Source organism: Felis catus, chromosome B3 (assembly GCF_018350175.1).
Source record: "Felis catus isolate Fca126 chromosome B3, F.catus_Fca126_mat1.0, whole genome shotgun sequence".
Classification (NCBI taxonomy): Eukaryota; Metazoa; Chordata; class Mammalia; order Carnivora; family Felidae; genus Felis; species Felis catus.
Genome location: NC_058373.1, coordinates 37,984,591 through 38,006,009, shown reverse-complemented (window position 1 = coordinate 38,006,009; position 21,419 = coordinate 37,984,591). Strand labels below are relative to the sequence as shown.

The 21,419-nt window shown below is 40.6% G+C and overlaps 1 protein-coding gene and 1 long non-coding RNA gene across 18 annotated transcripts in view; one reads left to right on the top strand and one right to left on the bottom strand.

Annotated features, from left to right (window-relative positions):
• LOC109500617 overlaps window positions 1-21,419 on the bottom strand; it is a 193,361-nt gene that overhangs the window by 3,911 nt on the left and 168,031 nt on the right. The window contains exons 9-12 of the long non-coding RNA XR_006600075.1: window positions 17,046-17,164; window positions 15,869-15,995; window positions 15,210-15,383; window positions 8,287-8,439 (exon numbers count right to left, since the gene is read on the bottom strand). This is a non-coding gene — a long non-coding RNA (uncharacterized LOC109500617). The remainder of the gene's footprint in view (window positions 1-8,286; window positions 8,440-15,209; window positions 15,384-15,868; window positions 15,996-17,045; window positions 17,165-21,419) is intronic.
• The window catches only part of IQCH (IQ motif containing H), a 213,662-nt gene that overhangs the window by 44,383 nt on the left and 147,860 nt on the right, over window positions 1-21,419 (top strand). The window contains exon 6 of one of the 17 annotated variants that reach the window (XM_045060696.1): window positions 6,807-10,194. The exons of 15 other annotated variants lie outside the window; for them this stretch is intronic. In XM_045060696.1, the coding sequence (XP_044916631.1) occupies window positions 6,807-6,953 (147 nt within the window). In that variant the 3' untranslated portion in view covers window positions 6,954-10,194. Of the gene's footprint in view, window positions 1-2,856; window positions 3,761-6,806; window positions 10,195-21,419 lie in introns of those variants that run through there. One more of the 17 variants, XM_045060698.1, reaches the window with a different exon arrangement.

The window sequence follows — 21,419 nt, the reverse complement described above, 5'->3', positions numbered from 1 at the left end:
AAAAAAAATTTTTTAAGCTTATTTATTTATTTTGAGAGACAGAGAGAGGGAGAGAGAGAGAGAGAAAGAGAGAGAGAGAGAGAGAGACAGTGGAGAGGGAGAGACAGAATCCCAAACAGGCTCCACACTATCAGCACAGAACCCAGTTCAGGGCTCAAACTCACAAAACTGTGAGGATCTTGACCTGCGCTGAAACCAAGAGATAGAGGCTTAACTGACTGAGCCACCCAGGCGCCCCTAAAAAGAAATTTAAATGGGATGTGATGGAACATCTTAAAATGTTACATGACATGTTTGAAAAGTACTTTCATTATTATTATTATTATTATTATTATTATTATTCAATAATAAAAGCACTTATGAACTGTGCCAGACACTATGCTAAGTGCTTTATGAACACTATCATATTTAACCCTTATACCTATAAAATAGATGCCATTTTGGGGCGCCTGGGTGGCTCAGTCGGTTAAGCGGCCAACTTCGGCTCAGGTCACGATCTCGCGGTCCGTGAGTTCATGCCCCGCGTCAGGCTCTGGGCTGATGGCTCAGAGCCTGGAGCCTGTTCCCGATTCTGTGTCTCCCTCTCTCTCTGCCCCTCCCCCGTTCATGCTCTGTCTCTCTCTGTCTCAAAAATAAATAAAATGTTAAAAAAAAATTAAAAAAAAATAGACGCCATTTTTATAACCTTTTTACACATGAGATGGAGACTAAGATTAAGCTACTCACCTAAGGTTATGAAATCAGTAGGGGAGTTAGGATTCAACTTACTGATGAAATCTACTGGACATACTCCCTAAATTAAGTACTCACCAACTGATCCTTAATTACCAAGGAATTTGAACATGTGTTAGATACTGTTGAGATTCTGTTTTGAAACCAAAAATTCCTACTGTTCTTCAAAGCTTCTGGACCATTTTAGTTGAGGGAGATCCTGAGGTTATAAATACCATAACAAATTGTTAGCTATTTGAAATTCCTTATCTATTTGCATCAGAATTTTCTGTCTTGTCCATGCAAGAAAAAAAATACAGAAATAAATTGTATGCTGAGATGGATGTAAGATGGTAGTTATTATCTGTAACTCTTGATTTCATAATTTGCCTTCATTGAGACAACCTCATTGTTTCCAGTGTTGATTTACATATAAATAGATATATACATATACATGTTTATATATAATTCAACATATAGAATTATACTAAACTCTTATAAAACTTGCGTTTACTTACCTATCAGAATTCTATTTAAAGTTGCATTTGAAAAATAGGTTCTACTCCTGAAAATAAATTTGAAAATCTTTGGCATGGACTATTACCTCTCCCATGGGTTTTTGTTTTTTAACAAGAGTAAATCCTCTATTTAATTGAACCAAAGGAGTGAGACTCTATTAAGGGATTTCAAGCATGAGTGGACAGGGAGAAGGGGGATTTGGGGATGCAGAAAGAGAGCTTCTCACTGTCCTGGAATCATCCCAGGTCAGCGGCCACCTGCTAACCAGCTAGCCTTGCTCCCTGACGTGACCCACTGCCTTTGCACTTTGTGACTTGGGCTTTGGACTTGAGTTTTGGTTACTAGGAGGCTGTGTTTCTAACCTCATAATTCCACTTTGAAGAGCCAAACATTATGTAGATAGTAGACCCTGAGTCAGCTCTAGGATAGGTTTAAGGTACCAGGGGTCCATGGATAGAACTGTAGTTCAGTACATTTGGTTTCCAGTGTATATTATTTTATGCATTTGAAAAACATTATTCTGGGGCGCCTGGGTGGCACAGTCGGTTAAGCGTCCGACTTCAGCCAGGACACGATCTCGCGGTCCGTGAGTTCGAGCCCCGCGTCAGGCTCTGGGCTAATGGCTCAGAGCCTGGAGCCTGTTTCCCATTCTGTGTCTCCCTCTCTCTCTGCCCCTCCCCTGTTCATGCTCTGTCTCTCTCTGTCCTAAAAATAAATAAACGTTGAAAAAAAATAAAAAAAAAAAAAAAGAAAAACATTATTCTGCACCTGGGTGGCTCAGTCGGTTAAGTGTCTGACTTCGGCTCAGGTCATGATCTTGCGGTTCGTGGGTTAGGGTCCCACATCACGCTCTGCGCTGAAAGCTCAGAGCCTGGAGCCTGCCTTGAGTTCTGTGTCTCCCTCTCTCTCTGCCCCTCCCCTGCTTGTGCTCTTTCTCTCTGTATCTCAAAAATAAATATTAAAAAAATTTTTAAACATTATTCTGCATAGGGGTCTATAGGACCAAAGGGGTCCGTGATCCCCCCAAATTAGAACTCCCTATGATAGATTTCCTTTTCTTTTATACAAACATCCAGTATGGGGCAAATTATGTATCAGAACAAAGAAGTATCCTAAAAACTCTGTGTTCTTTATGGATAAAAGACCTACTTCTTTAGTTAATGGTATAGGAAACCTACCAAAAAGTGGATAGATCTGCAGATTTTCGTAAGAATTGCATCTTCATGAGTGAAAATCTAAAACTTCCTTCTCTCATCTAACTACTGTGGCTTTTCCATTGCAAGCAGGAAAATGGAACCGCTACACAAGTGGTAATACTTGCATCATTATAGTGAGCATTCTGCTTAGGATGAAGCAGAAGAAAAATACTATAGCAAGTAGCACAGTAGCATTAGCCACAAGAGAAATGGGCCTAATAGAATTGTTTTTATCATGGCCCAGGTTAATTATCCACTGAGAGCTACTTGGAATGAATAAATACAATTGCTGTGTTCTCCAATATTCTAACCCATTGTACCTTAAACTGTACTTGAATTCAAGTATACATTCTTAGCCTTTTAAAACCTCATTGGTAGAACAGAAGTAAGTACCCATAGACGAGAGTAACTCACCCTATACTTTCTTTAGAAGCATCACCTCTGAAGCAGAATGTGTAATGGAAGCCCAGAAGATATTTATTTGGAGGAAATCCTTCTCATTAGCCTGTCAAGGTGGGACAATAGGCCACCAAAATACCCAATTTGCATAGTCTTTTGATTTCCATCTCTATTTGCAATGATAGCCTGAATAAATCTGTTTATGGCTGGCAACTGGTCAACTGGAGGTCTGGAAGCAGCCATGAGCTCTTCAGTGGAAAGAACCAGAGACCAAGAGGAGACTCAGAAGACATGGGTGCTAACTGGTCCCAGGCCACTGCTATAAGCTCCATGCTATCAAGGGAACAACACTTAGTCTCTAAGGACTGAGATTCCCCATCTGTATCCTGAGAAGACAGATTGGCTGTTCTGAGTCATCGCTGGGACCACAGCACTGATTCTGTGTCTCCCAGATCAATGAATGCTACACGGGTGCCTTGGAGAACTGCCAGTCTCTCAGGGGAGACAACGTAGTGATGGGTGTAACGGCTGGGGGGAGGCCTGCGTCAAAACACGCCTTGGAGGAGCTGGTGGGCATGGCTGAGAGAAGAGGGCCATGCATTTGCAGCGCTGGAAGCCACACAAGCAAAGGCAGAGGTGGAGAAGAATGAGTAACAGAGGGTAGCCTGGAGCTTCGCCTAACCATCTCGAATTTTTATAAAGGGAAAACCAAAAGATGTGGTTGGACAGGTACGGCCAATTGATGGTTGGCCTTGAAAGGGCTACTGAAATCTAATTGTGTGATCTCAGCCTTGATCATAAAAAGAAGGGCTGAAGGCAGTTTCTGAGATTAGATCACTTCTCCAGATTCTCTAACTGAATGGCAGCTTTAGAATTCTCCTGAACAATCTCTCTCCCTTGATGTCCTCATTGGTTATTAAACTTTATTTCCTCTCCTTCTGGCTATAAAGATTTCTTGAATAGCATTATCTAGCATTGTCTCTTGAACTTGTTCAGTGTTCATGTTTAGATTTCCACAGACAGCCTTCCCCCTGACCATTTACATACAACTCTATCCCTGTCATACGAGTGGCCACTCAGAGCTGCCAATCTAGCTGGATGGCTGGGCTTTCTGTCCAGATGCTGACTACTTCCCCACTACTTCCTAGGACTCTATTGGAAACCCATCCCTAATTCCCACGTCTCACATCTTCCTCCCCAGTGTTAGTCCAAAGCAGGATCTGGGGCCAGATTTCTGGAGGCAAGAGAGCCAGTTGGAGCACAGGGGGTCACTGACCCCCTCCACTGGGGGTCACTGGGGCAGACCCTGTCTGCCCGCCCCTCCACTCCACCCTGTACCCCTTTGGCTGCACCCCCTCCCTTCCTCATTGCCAATTACCAGCCTCAGCACAGGACAGTGTGAGGCCTCCCCAATCTCACCCACTTACCAACTCTCTGTGGTCCCAGCTGCTCGTGCAACGAAATGTCCCAGGGGACTATCTTCATCTGAGTGTTTTCTAAAATACAGGTGTGTTTCCAAACTTATCAAAAGGAGTGTTCATGGGGTAGGCTTTCTTCTTCCTTTTTCTCTCTTTTCCAAGAAGTAAAAACCTTAAAATGTCTAAAGTGTTCTTACTTACAACAGGAGTCACAAAAGTAAGTCTGCTGGGACAGGGCTGGTGAAAACAGACTGGGTGTAGAGCTGTCTTCATTACTGGAGTGCTGAGCTGCAGAGACCGGCCCTCCCTGGAGGAGGCAGCCACCTCAGCCCTAGCCCTGTGGCTGGGTTTTGGAGAGAAGCTGGAAACGCTTGTTTGCGTTTTCGGTGAAATCTCTGGATTTGTAAATTCTTGCCCAGATAACTTAAAAAATCCTGTGTAGTTCAAAGAAACTAGTCTCGAGGCTGGCTATACCTGTATGGCAGGTCAGCAATTTGCAGCTTCAAGAGCCCTGGAAGACTATTAATTCGGGGCAACCCAGGGTGTGACCCGACCCTCAGCTTGACAGGATTAGAGATTCCATTTTGTCAGAGTTGGACCAGTCTCTTGAGTACAGCTGAACTCATAAGAGATATAAACTGGAGTGCCACTTGATTTAGTCTAAGGAGAGCTGTAATGGTTGGATGAGCCTGGATGTTCAGGTCAACCCGATCTGGTGAGCACATTGTATCCTTAGAAAGCTATACGGAAGGCGCAGTGAGAAGGCTGCTTAGCGGACAGGGGAACTGACTGAGGGTAATTAGTTGGACGATCTTCATGGTGAGCAGCATCACACATTTATAGTCTGATGCATCCATCTGTGAAGCTGCTCCTGCCAAAGGAATATGAATCAATCCCTGTGGAGAGTGCTTTATGGACGCTAAGAAATTCTGACTCTCTGATTCAACTTTTTATAATAAATAGCTACTATCTGCTTGGACTGGACGAATTACACTGCATTGTGCTCAGCTTCTGATATCCATGCCCACATGGATCCCAGTGGAGGGAGTGCTATTTCTCCCATCTTACTGATAAAGAAGCTGAGGCTTAGAGAAATTAAGTTACTTGCTCCAGTCATGCAATTAGTAAGTGGTACGGCCCGGATTCAAACCCAGGCCTATCTGATATTAGAGCCTCTGTTCTTAACCACTGCCTTCCTTTTTACTGATTTCCTACTGTAACAGGCCAATCGCCTTCAGGTGATATCTCGCTTCTCTGATAACACTAGTTACGCTACATTCCTTGGTCTTACGCAGGAGGTGGTCTTACGCACCTCCTTGGCTTGGGTCTTTCAAAGCAGTTTATGCCTGGAGCTGACCGCATTGATCATGTACTCATATTTTTTAGCTTAACACTCAGAGCTGGGGAGAGAAGTGGGGGGAACACATCCCTCCTCTTTCTTTCTATCTAAGTAACTGTAGTACCCACAGCAGGAGAGAAACCCTGGCTGGAAGAAACAGTATGCATCAAGAGGAGAAAGAGAAAGCCGAGAAGAGAGGTGGGAAGGAGCCGGTCTGTAATACAAAGTATCCTCAGGGATTTCCCGGTGGGATACCCTGCTTCCCTATCTCCCCAGGGTTCTCAAGCCACTGGGGCCACTTGGAGCAAAGGAATTCCCCTTTCCCCGTGCCTGGCTGGTGAGGGGCCCAGATATAGCTGATGGTTAGGTTCAGTTGCACTAATATCTCCCATGAGCTTGCCTGGGGACCTCACCCCACTTTGTTTAATATGTTCCTAAGAAAATTCTCTTATGAGTCTCAGAATGCCGTTTTCCATTTCTAACTGCAAAGCGGTTGATCCTCGTAGGAAGTTACCAGGAAGCGTTGTAAAGTGAAAACAGGCAGGGACCCAAGAGAGGGATCTGACCACAGAGAAAATACTATCCCAACATCTTCCTCTCAACCCTTTTAAAGATGTACTGGATACCCAATACTGGATTCATTTAATACAACCATAATTTAGGGGGAAAGAGGATTGACTCTTTCAAAACTGTAACCCTCTTAGTTATGGAGTTATCATTTAATCTAAAACATGGAAATCCCAGGGGAAGATGTCACCATTTCCCCACGCACTCGTGTTTATCATTCCATTTGCCCATAGTTTCAAGTGTGGAACGTAAACTTCCATAGAAGGAAAGATAATTCTCCCACCAACTCCATTTTCTAATCTCGAACACTCGCAGGACACCTAGCTGTGCTTTTGCTATAGGCTGCATGTGAAGCTGAAATGCATTACCTGCCCAGGACACTACATTTTAAGTAAGAGCCAGCATTTCTGACTGCTTCCCCATGCTGGGCATGGTGGTAAGTACAACAGACACAAGTTGTCTCATGTAATCTTCACAGTCACCCTACAAGTTGAGTACTATTTTACCACTTGCATTTTATATTTGGGGAAACTGAGGCAAAAGTGGCTAAATAACTTGCCCAAAGTCACACAGCTACAAGTCAAAGGGCCATAATTCGAACTCGCCAGCCTGATTTCCAGGTTGGCATTCTTAATTCTTATTCTATGCTCCCTGCAGGTGGCTTTGAAGATGATGACTTTGACCTGCACCGAGCCAAAAATGGCTCCCTTGATGACCAAGGAATTTGCCAGAGAAATTTCTCCACCTTGGTCTGGGAATAGAAGAAGTAAAAGATCAAATTACTCAGTTAAGAGGCTATATTAACCCAAGGATCAGAAAAGGGGAGCTGGTTCTTTCCTACCCCCCCCCCAGGTTTAATGAGATATAATTGAGAAATAATATTGTGTAAGTCTAGGGTGTCCAATGTCATGATTTTGTACACATATATACTATACTGTGAAACGATTACCACCTCTATCACCTCACATAATTACCTTTCGTGTGAGTGTATGTGTTGTGAGAACAGTTAAGGGCTACCCTCTAGAGCTGATGCTTTTAAAGATGGACACTTACTTCAGTTAGACTGTAAACTGTTTTGAGAACGGGGAACCTATCTCCAACATCAAACATGGTGGCAGATCTGGTAAGAATCCAGTATGAATTTGCTGTTGGTTGGTGTGTATGTGGTCAATGACTTTGAATAACAACTTGGTAAGGACCTCTGTAATTGAGTTAGGCTGTGTCAAGTTAATGTAAAGAATGAAATACCACGTACCTCATTTGGCTACATTTGTAACGCTCTCCTCTTTTCCGCCATAAAAATATCTCCCCAGATCTCTTCAGGTAGAATTTTATTTTCCCTTCCCTAGATCATCATAGAGTGCTTTTAAAGCTTTACATATTATGTCTCGAATTTACTGAGCCACATCAAAGAGCAACTGAATAAATAAAAATATATCATATTCCTGAAAAGGAAAAATGATTATAATAAAAACTTCCAGTTGTTTCCAAATTAATATTTATATCTAATGTAATTTCAATCCAAAAACTTATGGGTTTTATTTGGTTTGTGTGGAATATTAATTCTTTTCAACTTGCCAGTGTTCATCATCTTGAAAAATAAATGTGCAAAAGCTTCAGGACTTTTTTTCTCCTAAAGAAGATTAATGAAGGTAAATTTTTCATACAACTTGTTAAAACATACGATAACATTAACATAATTATAATAGCATCCTACGGATAGAAAAATTAACAGATCAATGGAATAAAAAAATGAGCACGGATATTGACCTTACTGTAAAAAAATAAGTTTGAATGTAGGAAAGGTGTAAGTTGGTGGGGAAGGGAGGGACAGTTAGATGTGTGGGGCCAAGTCACTGGACTAATGTGTTGGAAAGAGAGCATTCAGTTAACTCCTAACTTTACATCCTAAACCAAAGAAAACTCCTGATGGGTTAAAGTAAAATGTTTAAAAAAAAAAATAAGAAAACTATGAAAAGAGAACTATTTTTCAGGTTAGCCAAAGGAAGATTTTTTAAAACACCATAACGTCACATAATATTAACAATCCCCTTTATACGAAAAGTCCACATTCATATTGGACCCCAATCCTGAATCAGTCACTAACTTCTATGTGATCTGGGGGCAAACGACTTACATTCCTTGGGCCTTAGTTTGTTCAGTTGTAAATTTAGGGCGTTGATCACACCATCCCTAAGATTTCTTCTAGTTCCGACAGCCCAGGATTCTGATTCTGAGCAAAATCGATTCCCTTTGGTTCCCTTCCTTTCCCTTTTCTGACCAACACGACCTATGAAACAGAAAAGCAGACCAGGTGAAACTGGTTTCTCTTCTGACCGTGGAAACAAAGTTCACAGGAGGTGTTGATGTTTTTCTTTTTGCAATTATGCATTTCACCAAGCATCTGTGGAGTACCTGTTATGTGCCTGATGCTGTCACCACCTGACTTTTATGTATCACCACCTAACTTTTATGTGTCACCACCTATAATACTCAGGGCATGTTGGAGAGATCACTATTCGCATTTCACAGATAAGAACTTCAGGGCATAGAGGTTAAAGTATATGACCAAGCCATGTAATTAATATGTGGCTCACTCAGAATTTGGGCTTGTATTTTCTTCTGACATCGTGATTCAGAGTCTAAGAAAATTATCCCAAGAGAAATTGCAGGCAAAGGACAAAGTCTTACACACACACACACACACACACACACACACACACACACATTACTAATAATATTCCTTACAAATCAGTTTCTCTACTAATTAACTAATGAATAAAGTTGTATTTTTTAAACAAGCTTAATTTATATCTAGGGTTAATTCTGTCACTGACTTAAGCAAAAATATCTGAACTGGAAGCGTTCCTAGCCTGCTTTCAGGTTTGCTTAGGCATCTCTTCCGCAGAGTTTACTGATACAGCATAGAAATTATGGCAAAGCCCAGTGGAGTCATTGAACTGAAAGTCTCAATACTGCTCAGGAAGGGATGCCAAATTAAATAAAAAGAGCCCCAGCAGTTCTGCAGCTGTGTGCCAAACCAACTGCTGGTATGAGGTAAATGAGGACCAAACTTCCTCTCACTTGTGACCCTTGCCGGTATTTAAACACCAATGCCCAGAGACCAGCACACTGTTCTATAATAAGGGAATACATCGCAATAGCACACATCATTATAATAAATAATAAACCCATTCACAAAGTCTTTCTTAGGTCTTAACTCAAAGGACCGCCGTTTAAACTCGCTTCCTCTCACGGGCCCCAAGTAAAGGTTGAGGCGATCTATTCTATCTAAGTATCAATGTGTGATCTGCAGCCCTAGGTTACAGAAAGATTGCATAGAACACAGAGGTCCTCCAGCTGCTTTCTTTTCATATCTAGTGACAGTGTTGGAGCGGTAGTGTGGTACAGTATTCACCAATATGCCAAAATCACAAAGGTAAGCAACTCAAGCCATTCTTTCTTCTTGTATGAGATGTAACAGACATGTAGATGAAATCCCAGTACTTTATTGTTCTCTTGTAATCATTTTCCAGAATATTTTTTTTTTTTTGAGAGAGGGAGAGAGAGAATCTCATGCAGGCTCCATGCTCAGCACAGAGCCCGACATGGGGCTTGAGCCCACGACCCTGGGATCATGACCTGAGCTGGAATCAAGAGTCAGAGGCTCAACCGACTGAGCCACCTAGGCGCCCTGCTTTTCCAGAATTTTTAAATTTCTACCAGAATGCTACAAAGAAATGCTGTTACATTTATAGAGAAAAAAGAACCACAGGAAGTAATTAGACTTCTATTTGTTAGTCTGAATCCACCATAAAATCCCTGAGCCCAGTGTGTTTCAGGCTCCTTTGAAGAAACGTTTTACAAAAAACCAAGCTCTCCCTTATCTTTAAATTTTGAGGTATGGCCTGATACTAACAAATCACAGCCATGACCGTTGTTAGCTATGCGTTAATTCCTTGTCCAGAATGCTGGTTCCTTGGAATGACAATAGGTGTTCCATGAAAGAAAGAGTTTTGTGGTCCCATAAAAATGAGAAATGTGAGGTTGAAGAGAGTCAGACCTTCACACACTTATGCCACCTGGAGTCACTGACTCACTGGTGCCCATCATGAATCTCTAGGAGGAGGGTAGCCGGTGCAGTTAGTGTTGCCCAAACTTCCTCAGACCCTTCTCGGCAGAACAGCTCCTAGAACTATATTCAGAGGAATGCACCTCGGGAAGTTTTGCTTAAGTGCTGGATTTGAAGTATTTTCGATGGAAGACATTTTAGACGATACTACATATTTTCCTTTCTTAGTCTCATTTTATTGGAATCTAGTATTTTCTTGGAGGCTTTGGGACATCATAACAAACTCCACTCGTTTTTGTTTTTTTTATGCGATGTGCTATACGGGGCCTGTGAGGTGTACAGATGCTCACACCTCAGACTTCAGTGTGTTCAACGTGATATTTCCTCTGGAGTCTCCTCCATGGTCCTCTCCGCTCACCTCACCCTTCAAGTCTGTTCCCAACCCCATGGTCACTGCTGCTACTAACTACCCTTGCCTCGTCCTAAGACCCCTTCCAGTTCTGAGAACTGCAACCCTCCATATGCCTTTTCCTTTCTCCTTCCCTTCCTTCTTTTCTTCCTTCCTCCCTTCTTTCCTCTCTTCTTTCCTCCCTTTCTCCCTTCCCTCCTTCATTTCTTCCCTCCCTTCCTCTACCTCTTTCCCTTTCTCTTTTACCTTCAATATTGGCAATTTCTGCTTTCTCTTTTTCTCTATCACTCTTGCTGGGATTTTCCAATTTTATTAATCTTTTCTAAGAATCACTTTCTGTATTTTTCTCTATTGTTTTCTATTTCATTGATTTCTCCTCTTACCTTTTTTATTCTCTTACTCTGACTTATATTGAGTGTTTTACTCTTTTTTTTTTTTTTTTTTTTTTTTATTAAGACTCTTTAAGGTAGAATCTTAGATGATTGATTTTTGGCCTTTCTTCTTTTCTAATGTAAGCATTTAGGATGATAAATTTTCCTCTCAACAGTGTTCTAGCTGCATCCCACAAATTTTAATATGTTGCATTTTTATTACCATTCCGTTCAAAATTCCCCGAGTGATTATTTCTTTGGCTCATGTAGAGCCACCCTTATGTAGAAGGGTGTTGACTTAGTTCTCTCATTCTTATTGAATTCTGATTTAATTCCATCAGGGTCAGAGAACATACTCTGTAAGATTTAAATCTTTTGAAGTTGTTTGAGACTTATTTTATGGTCCAGGATATAATTCATTTTGGTGAGTGTTCCATGTACATTTGAAAAGAATGTGTATCCTACAGTGTTTGGTTGTAATGCTTTATAAATATCGATTAGTTCAAGGGGGCTGATCTTGATCTAATACTCAGATCTTCTATATCCCTACTGATTTTTAAAAATCTCTTTGTTCTACAAATTACCGAGGGGGAATTTTTAAATCTTCAACTCTGATTGAAGGTTTATCTACTACTTCCTTTAGTTCTGATTATTTTTGTTTTATGTATTTTGTGTTAATGTTATTAGACACATACATGTTTATGATTTTTATGTTTTCTTGGCTAATTGACCCTATTTCTCTTCCTCTTGGATAATAGTCCTTGTCTTAAAGTCTACTTTGTCTGGGGCACCTGGGTGGCTCAATCAGTTAAGTGTCTGACCAGCTCAGGTCATGACCTCATGGTTCGTAGGTCTGAGCCCCACATCAGGCACTGTGCTGACAGCTCAGAGCCTGGAGCCTGCTTCGGATTCAGTGTCTCCCTCTCTCTGCCCCTGGCCCCCCTTCTCAAAAATAAACATTTTTTTCCAAAAGTCTACTTTATCTGATATTAATATAGCCACTCCCTCTTTCTTTAGCTTACTGTTTATATGGCATATCAACCTTTTGTTGATGTTGTCACTTCAACCTGTGTCTTTAAAATTCACTTCTTATTGATAGCATATCGTTTTATCTTGGGTTAAAATTCAGTCTGATAATCTCTGCTTTTTAATTAGAGTGTTTAGTCCATTTTCATTTAGTGCAATTATTGACATGGTTTGATGTAGAAAAACTATTTTTTTACTTGTTTTTTATTTTTACCATCTCTTTTTTGTTCCTTTGTTGTCTGCCTGACTTAGGATTAGATAATTTAAATTTTTTTAATATTCTGTTTTATTGACTTTTGAACCATACCTCTTTGTGTTATTTTTAGTGGTTGTTCTAGGAATTACAATATGCATCCTTAACTTATTATAGTTTCCTCAGAGTTAATATTGCACCAGTTCACATACAATGTAAGGAACTTACAACCATAGAATTTCATTTACCCACCTCCTTGTGTTATTGTTGTCATGTGATTTACATACATTGTAAACTGCACAGTATGTTATAATTTTTTGCCTTAAATAGCCAATTGCCTTTCAGAGAAACTAAGAGAAGAAAAACACATAGTATTTTATATTTACCATAGACATCTAACTTTCCATCTTGTGTCATTTTCTGTCAGCCTAAAAAATCTTCCCGTAAGCATTTCTTGCCTGCTGAAGGCAATATAACACATGCCTGCTGGTGACGCATTGTTTTCTTTTGCCAAAGAAAGTATTTATATTGCCTTTATGTCAAATTTTGGGTTGCCAGAGTTTTTCTGTGGTTTTTTTTTCAATGCTTTAAAGTTTCATCGTTTCTTATAAGTCAGCCATCATTTGGATTGTTGATTCCCTCTATATAATGGGTCTTCTTTTTTTTTTTTTTCCTGGATGCTTTCAAGTTTTTCTCTTTGTCTTTAGCTTCCAGGGGGGTTGATTGTGTTTATCCTGCTTGAGCTCCTAGGATCTGTAAGTTTAAGTTGTCCAGAAAACTGGGAGACATTTTGGCCACTATTTCTTTAAGTATTTTCCTCTACATTTCTCTCTCTCCTCTCTTTCTAGGACTTCGATCGAATACAAATTTTACAACATGATATTGCCCATAGGTTTCTGAAGATCTGTTCTTTTTAAAATAATATTTTCTTGGGGCGCCTGGGTGGCGCAGTCAGTTAAACGTCCGACTTCAGCCAGGTCACGATCTCGCGGTCCGTGAGTTCGAGCCCCGCGTCGGGCTCTGGGCTGATGGCTCAGAGCCTGGAGCCTGTTTCCGATTCTGTGTCTCCCTCTCTCTCTGCCCCTCCCCCGTTCATCCTCTGCCTCTCTCTGTCCCAAAAATAAATAAACGTTGAAAAAAAAAATTTTAAAAAAAATTTTTTTCTTTCTGTTCTTCAGGTTAGATAGTATCTATTGATTTTTCTTCAAGCTGACTACCATATCCAATAAACTTTTCATTTCAGGTATTACACTCTTTAGTCCTAGAATTTCCATTTGTTTCTTTTTCTATAGTTTTCATTTCTCTACCAAGATTTTCCATCTGTTAATTAATTACGATCATATCTCCCTGAAGGTCCTTAAAGTATGTACAATAATAGCTTTAATGTTTTTATTTGCTAATTCTACCCTCTGAGTTATCTTGACAGCTGTTTCTTTTTTTAGAACTATTAAAGTATGACCAATATACAAAAGCTGTACATATTTAATGTATGCAACTTGATGAGTTTGGAGATTACACATACACCTGTGAAACCATCACCACAATCTATATCATAAAGCATCACCTCCAAGATCTGTTTGTATTGACAACTGTTTCTCCTATATGAGCATTTTCCCATTTCTTTGTAAGCATAGTAAGTTTTTATTATTGTGAACATTATAAATGATGTGTTATGGAGACTCTGAATTCTGGTACCTTGCTCTCTGATGTGTTGATGCTTATTTAATACTGTAATAATCCATTTATGTAAATTCAAAAACAGAATAAGAATAGCTGGGAGTGGAATTCAGAATAGTGGTTACCTTCGGGTTGTGGTAGTGACTGACAAGGAGCATGAGAGAGGTCTTGGGGGTGCTTGCAATGCTCTACTTCTTGTTCTGGATGCTGGTTTCCCACGGTGTCTGCTTTGTTAAAATGTATCAACTGATGACCTTATGATTTGTGCCTTTTCAAAAATGAATGTTAGTGGGTGCCTGTGTGGCTTAGTCAGTTCAGCATCCCACTCTTGATTTCGGCTCAGGTTATGTTCTCATGGTCGTGAGATCAAGCCCCTCATCTGGTTCCATGGCCTCCACGCTGGGCATACAGCCTGCTTAAGATTCTCTCTGCCCCTTCCCACTTTTGTGTGCCACACATGCTTATACATGTGCACACACTCTCTCTAAAAAAAATGAATGTTACATTCCAATAGAATGTTCAACAATTCCTGAGATGAGAAAAAGTTATGGTGTGCATCTCTACATAATAAGTCCTCACAGTGGCCTAATGGAAGATCAGTGATGCTGAATTTTATGCAAAATTGGATTATATAAATTTGCAATTCCATGATATAAAATGATAATATTGCATTATTGCTTTATACACAAAGTTTGAGATGATTTCAATCCCCCCAAATGTAAAAAAAAAAAAAAAAAAAGAAACAAACTTTCATTTTTTCCAAAGCTGGTGCAGGCTGATTGAATTTGAGATATATTTATGCTGAAGTCTCCACAGAGAGACACCATCTGAATAAATAAAAAGCACCCTGTACCATTAGGATGTAAACTCAGCAAATGTAACAAATAACAGTGATTAAACACAGCAATAATTTTTTCTCACCGCACACAATTAATGGCTATATGGCTGCTCTGCACTTTCTTGTGACCTAAGATGGCTAAGGTGGCTGCTGGGCTCCTGCCATCATGTCTCTATCCCAACCAGAAGAATCAATGCAATTCCTGTAGCACTGGCCAGAATCTTGTCCCAAAGACAAATCAAGCTGCAAGACAGGCTGAGAAATGTAATTTCTGCCTGTGTCACACGTTGAAGGCCAAGCAACAGTCTTTGCCATTCCGGCCATTTGCTGTCTGGCTGTCTCAAATTATGTGAGTTGAGATTTGACATGCTTCCAGGAAAAATTCCCTTACATAAAATTCAGCTGCCCTGTAGCTAATAATATCCCTCTTTTCCAGAAGATAAAAAGGAGACTCAAAGAAGTTAAATGACTTACCCCAGCACACTGCTGATTAAATGACAGAGGTAGGACTGAAATCCAGTGCTCCAAGCCCATGGTTTTTGCTCTTCTGCTATAGATACCTTTCCAGGGAGTTCTTCTAGCTCCAAGAATGCTGGAGAGTTTTTCTGACAGAAAGTGAGGCCCGGACTGTCCCTATGTTAAATGATGCTGAGAAAGGAATGAAAAACAGAGTGATAGGGCTTTACCATGAGGACAGGAGTAGAGCTACTGACCTGAGCTGTGTTTGGCTTCAAAGGTTCGAGAACTCAGAAAGCAAGAAAATAGAGTAAAAAAGCCCTGGGCCATGAAGCAGTGATGTGCCCTTTTTGCTCTGCCTCTATTGGGCAGATGAGATGTGTGTCCTAGCCACTTTCCCTTCCTGATCTTTAGTGTGCCATCCATAACATGGGGAGGAGGGCTGAGGCAGGACTGCAGAATATGGTCATGCAGGGTTGTATAATGTGGCTATGTAGGTTTAAATTCACCCAGCAGAAGATTCTGGAGCAGAGTAGAGAGGTACAACACAGCTCCAATTCTACCCCCTTCCTGCCCCTCAGAAACGAAATACCACTGGTAAATTATCAAAATATTGAGATTCTCAGAAATAGTACAAAATCTGGAGAGAAGACAAGCAAGCAAGCAAGCATCCTTACCTTTTTTTCTCTTTGGACAAGGGGACGTGGAAGAAAGAGGTGAAATTGGAGAGCAAACAATGTCTGATTCTTCCAGAGAGAAGTGAAGTCTTCAGGCTTCTACTGAAATGATCCAAAACCCCTGGGGCTAGAGGGAGGAAGGGAGGGAGGGATTCATCCTCAACTAAGTAGAGCAAACCCTGATATAGGCTGTTCATCAAAACCTCAGGAGAGGGGAGAGAGCCTACATATTTTAACAGAGACTGTATATATCCTAAAATGGAGGCTTCCCTGACCCAGGCCCTCAGCTAACAGAAAGGTACAGGAGACCCAGAGTACCTGCTTCTCACATGGGAAAGAAAACACACTGGTAGCAGACTACGGGGGAGGAGATGCTACATCAGAGCAAGCAGATTGTCTGGGCAGAGCTGCCCAAGAATATACAAGGGGGAAAGAAACGATACAGCCACTATGCTGATTTATTACATAAATGCCAGTATTTCACCCACAGCTAACAAAAAGAGAGGAAGAGGAAGGGGGGAGGGAGAACTATGGGCTGCAAAAGACAAAGCCTAACCTAGAAAAAAATATAACTCAAGGAACAGAAGGAATTTTCTCACAATTTCTTCATATGATAGCACAGCTTGCTAGGAACATAAATTAAGTAAAACTAGAACTCAACCATGAGATGATAAAATAGCAGAATGAGATAAAAAGGGAGGTTGCAGACATAAGGAAACAAATTGAATACCAAAATACTTTATGGAACTAATAAATAAACTATAAATAGGAAGAACAGAACACACACTGCTGAACACTGAAATATGGGCGCAGAGAAAAGACTGTAAGCACAGCAAACACAACGGAAAAAGACAAAGGAAATTAATTAGAAGCTAATAGATACGCATAGTAGTTCGTTACAGGCTAAGCTGCTGTAACAAAGAAATCCAAAAATATAATGCCATAAATAGATCAATTTATTTCTTGTTCACAAAACAGTCCACACATGAAAAGTCTAAGGCTCACAGGATGACTCTGCTTCCTTCTCTCTGGAGGCTGTATCATCTCGTTACTGTGGTTACAGACACTCTCGTTCCAGTGGTTGAAGCTGGCTCCTCTCTACACTTTCAGCCCATAGGAATGATAAAGATAGTCCAGGGTAGGCATTCTAAGGAGATGGCCCAGAGGTTACACTTACCACCGCTGCCTACGTCTTACTGGTCTGATTTTTGGTCACATGTCCACACTTAGCCACACTGGAAAATGTAGTCTGTGACTGGATAGCCATATGCTCAGCTAAAATCAGGGTGTTTTATTCTAAAATGAACCAGGAGAGAAATGAATCATTAGGAACCACAACATGAAAGGTAAAGATGAGCCAACGCTTAATGACACTTGGTATCTCTGAGAGAGAACCCAGCAAAAGGGAAGACATAGCCAATGATATGATGGAAGAAAATTTTCCAGAGATGAAGAAAGAACAAAATCTACAGGTGGAAAGAAAGCACTGAATCCCAGGAAAATTTGATTTCGAGTGTTACGGAATAAAGGTTTTCTAGTTAAGCGCCTGAACTTCAAAAACACAGAATGTTTCAGACACGCAGGCAGAAAGAAAAATCACTGACAAGGGGTGAAGGATGAATCAAGCTGGCATCAGATTTCACAATATTCATGGTAGAAGACAATGTGTCAGTGTCTGCAAAGTTTTGAGAGAAAAAAAAAAAAAGGATGACCCCAGATGTAATTCAAGTATAACTACCCATGAACACTTGTTAGAAAGAACTGCTTGATAACCAAAGGCAGGCGATTAAACAACCAATCAAAGTAAGTAACTCAAGCATAGAGAAGCCATAACAAAAGGACTGTTGGTGGCGCTGGATCCATTTATGTGTAGAATGGATGCTAAACAATCCCAGCAATTGTGGTTTCAAAACAGAATGTGGATATTGTAAATCTGGGCAATGTAAAAATAATAATAAAACATTGGAAGGTGAGGGAGAGGGGATGCCAGTAGCAAGATAGTTCTAATGCTCTCATCTGTTGAAGATGAAGATGGGATATGTTATTCAAATTTCAAACACGACTTCAGGGGCGCTGGGGTGGCTCAGTCGGTTAGGTATCCGACTCTTGATTTCAGCTCAGGTCATGATCTCATGGTTCATGAGATCAAGCCCCGAGTCAGGCTCTGCACTGACAGCACAGAGACTGCCTGGGATTGTCTCTCTCCCTCTCTCTCTGCCCCGCCGTCTCTTTTTCTCCCTCTCAAAATAAATAAACATTTTTTAAAAACATGATTTTTAAAAATCTAAAGGTTTTTCATAATCACCTTTATTTAACTACAGGGTGGGTATCTACAAGTTACTGCCTGAGAGCTGACCACCTATTTTTGTACATAAAGTTTCATAAGAACACAGCCCAACCCATTTGTTTACATATTGTCTATGCTACTCATTGTCTATGCTACCTCTGTGCAGAGGAATCTTTTTCAACTCATAGGAATCTTGTGGTAAAGAAATATTGATTTGAGGTTTAATAATTTGTTGGGTTTAATTCAGCCTTCCCCCTCCTATTAAATTCATGTCAAAAATTAAGTTTAATAATGTAATATAAATCCTATTTTTATAAGATGATATATTAATCATTCCAAAGATGTCAGGGATAATGGATCACCTAACGATATTTGGCATGGTTTCTTAAACTTTCATCTTTGTGTTTTTCTACATTAATTGGAATCTTTATAATGAGCATATATCATTTTTACCAGAATAATAAAATAGAATGGTTTTTCTATTTGAAAACACTAGAAGCAAATATACCAAGATATTAACAATGATTAATTCTGGCTGGCAGGAATATGATTGCTATTTTCTTTTTTAAGCTTTTCCATATCTTTTAAATTTTGAAAAAGCTATTATAGCAGGTTTAGGCATAAAACGACAGAGTTTGGGAAATAGCAATGAAGTACCAGATATAGGGAACATTGTTCTATATATAGGATAGTCCATACCATTTCCAGCCTAAAATGTAAAGCATGATATAAAGGAGAAGCCAGAAGCAGAGGAAATTTGACTTCTGTTAGGCAATCAGCACATTCATGAAGCTGGTTTCTTTAATTTGCATTAATCTCAACCCACCATTACATGCTCGTCCCCCACCCTACCCTTCTGGCGCACACACACCATACTCCAGCCACACCGAGCTCCTCGCCTTCCTTGAAATCTTCATACGTCTGTATGCGATTCTACTTTGTCACCACCATTCTTTCCCCCTGTAATTGCAGCCTCTTCTCCACGTGATATAATTCAATGCTTCTCTTAAGACACAATTTAAATATCACAGCCTTGACTGCACATCAGAATCACCTGGGGGGCTTGATAAAAAATACCAAGGCCGAGGCTCCAGTCCAGCTACTTGGATTTATTTGCCCAGAGTTGGGGCCCAGGCAGCAGGATTTCTTTCTTTCTTTTAATTAAAAAATTGTTTAATGTTTATTTATTTTTGAGAGAGAGAGGGAGAGGAGGGAGGGGCAGAAAGTGAAGGGGATAGAGGATCTGAAGCAGGCTCCGCACTGACAGCAGAAAGCCTGATATGGGGCTCGAATCCACAAATGAGAGATCATGACCTGAACCGAAACCAAGAGTCAGACACTTAACCAGCTGAGCCATCCAGGAGCCCCTAGGAAGCAGTATTTCTGAAAAGCTCCCTGAGTGATTCTAATATACAGCTCGGGTTGGTGTTCCAAAGCCTTCTGCAATGCCAGCAGGCAGAGTTAATTACTCCCTCTTCTGCACTCCCATTGCCCTCAGCTTTTCCATTCTTGGTGAAACTTAATGCTGATTGTATTAAAATTAGTGTTAGGTAGTAAGTGCTCAGTAAATGCTGAAGGTCATTACATGCCTTCTGCCTCCAAGCAAGCTAATGCAAAGTGGTTATCCTTACCGTGGGAATGTGGCCGTAGAGTGGGCTTATGTTCCGCACCCAGCAACACTGTTCCTGGGATTTATTTCTGTAATCTTGAAAGGATGTCAACCTCCAGTGTAACCTTCTTCTCCATGCCCCTACACACACACACACACACACACACACACACACACACACACAACCCTTGGGTCTGGCTTTTACATCGTTGAGATCTATGCAATTGAAACCATTAAAGAAAGCATTATGAATGTGCTGACTGCCTGGCAGAATCTGAATATCATCTGCCTTCCACCCTTTGTGTTTTTATGTCGGATCCTGTGACTTTGGCTTTCAAGAGCAGGTTGTCAGGTGTACTTTGTCAAAGGCTTTCAGAAAATCCAGATAAATGATGCTCTATGCTCTGAAACTGCCAAACCTGTATTTTACATCTTCACAATGCTTGACAATTTTATTTAAGTGGAATCTTTCTTTCTTCCTCCAATTTACCTTTGCCTCCATGACCCTGATATCAATCAGACAAGTGGAGACCCTTCCATCTCTGCTACTGAAAATCAGCTATACACAGGCCTTGTCTGGGGTACCGTACTTTGGGTGATTAGCTCAGCCTCCCTGATTAGGAAATCCTGGAGGCTACTCATGTCTGGAGGTGTGGTGGGTCAAGGAGAGCTGAGGATGAGAACGAGAACAAGGTGGATGGGCAAGATGGAAGTTCCAGAATAATACCACGTGCACATGAGCCCTCGCTGTCATTGAGGCAACGCCCATGGCACTCTCCTTTCCTCCTCCAACTCACCTGGAAGGAAGATTGCCCTGACAGCCTACTCTTTTCCTGTTAAAAAAAAAACAAACAAACAACCCTACTTATAGGGGTGCCTGGGTGGCTCAGTCAGTTAAGCCTCAGACTCTTGATTTTGGCTCAGGTCATGATATTACAGTTCGGGAGTTCAAGCCCCACATCAGGCTTTCAAGCCTACTTGCAATGCTCTCTCTTCTTCTCTCTCTGCCCCTCCCCCACTTTCCCTCTCTAAACAAACAAACAAATAAATAAACACTAAAAACAATTTTAAACCCTAATCATAGTCATTTTAAACTCTGCTTACCAAACGTTTGGTGTTCACAGTCTGGTAGCTGCTTACAGTTTCCCTTAAGCTCCGCATCCTGGCAGTGGGAGCCTAACACCTTTGTTCACACAGACAGTTTTCAGCCAACAGATATTTATTTTGGAAAGTGATTTTCTCCCCCCAACCTCCAATCTTCATGAAATTTCCCTTTTGTTTTCCTTGACCTTGATGAGCAAAACAAGGTATGGTACAACTGAGTCCAATGGCAAATTTCACTAATGTAAAATCAGATGAATCTTAAACTTGAATAATCTGTGTATTTCTAGTATACTGTGTAACCTTAAACAAATCTACTAACCTTTCTGTCTTGGTTCTTTATGAGTCAAATAGCAAATTGTTACCTAGTTCCTTTAGAAGTTATGCAAATTAATTAATGTTTGGAAAATTTAAAGCAGTCTATAAATACCAAACAGTTGCATCTTCCCTGCTGAGAGCACCCAGGTAATTCATAACGTCTTATAATAAAGGTAAAAATAGTATACTTGAGCTATACCATTAAATGTGATTTATATGAATACATATAGTCTTTA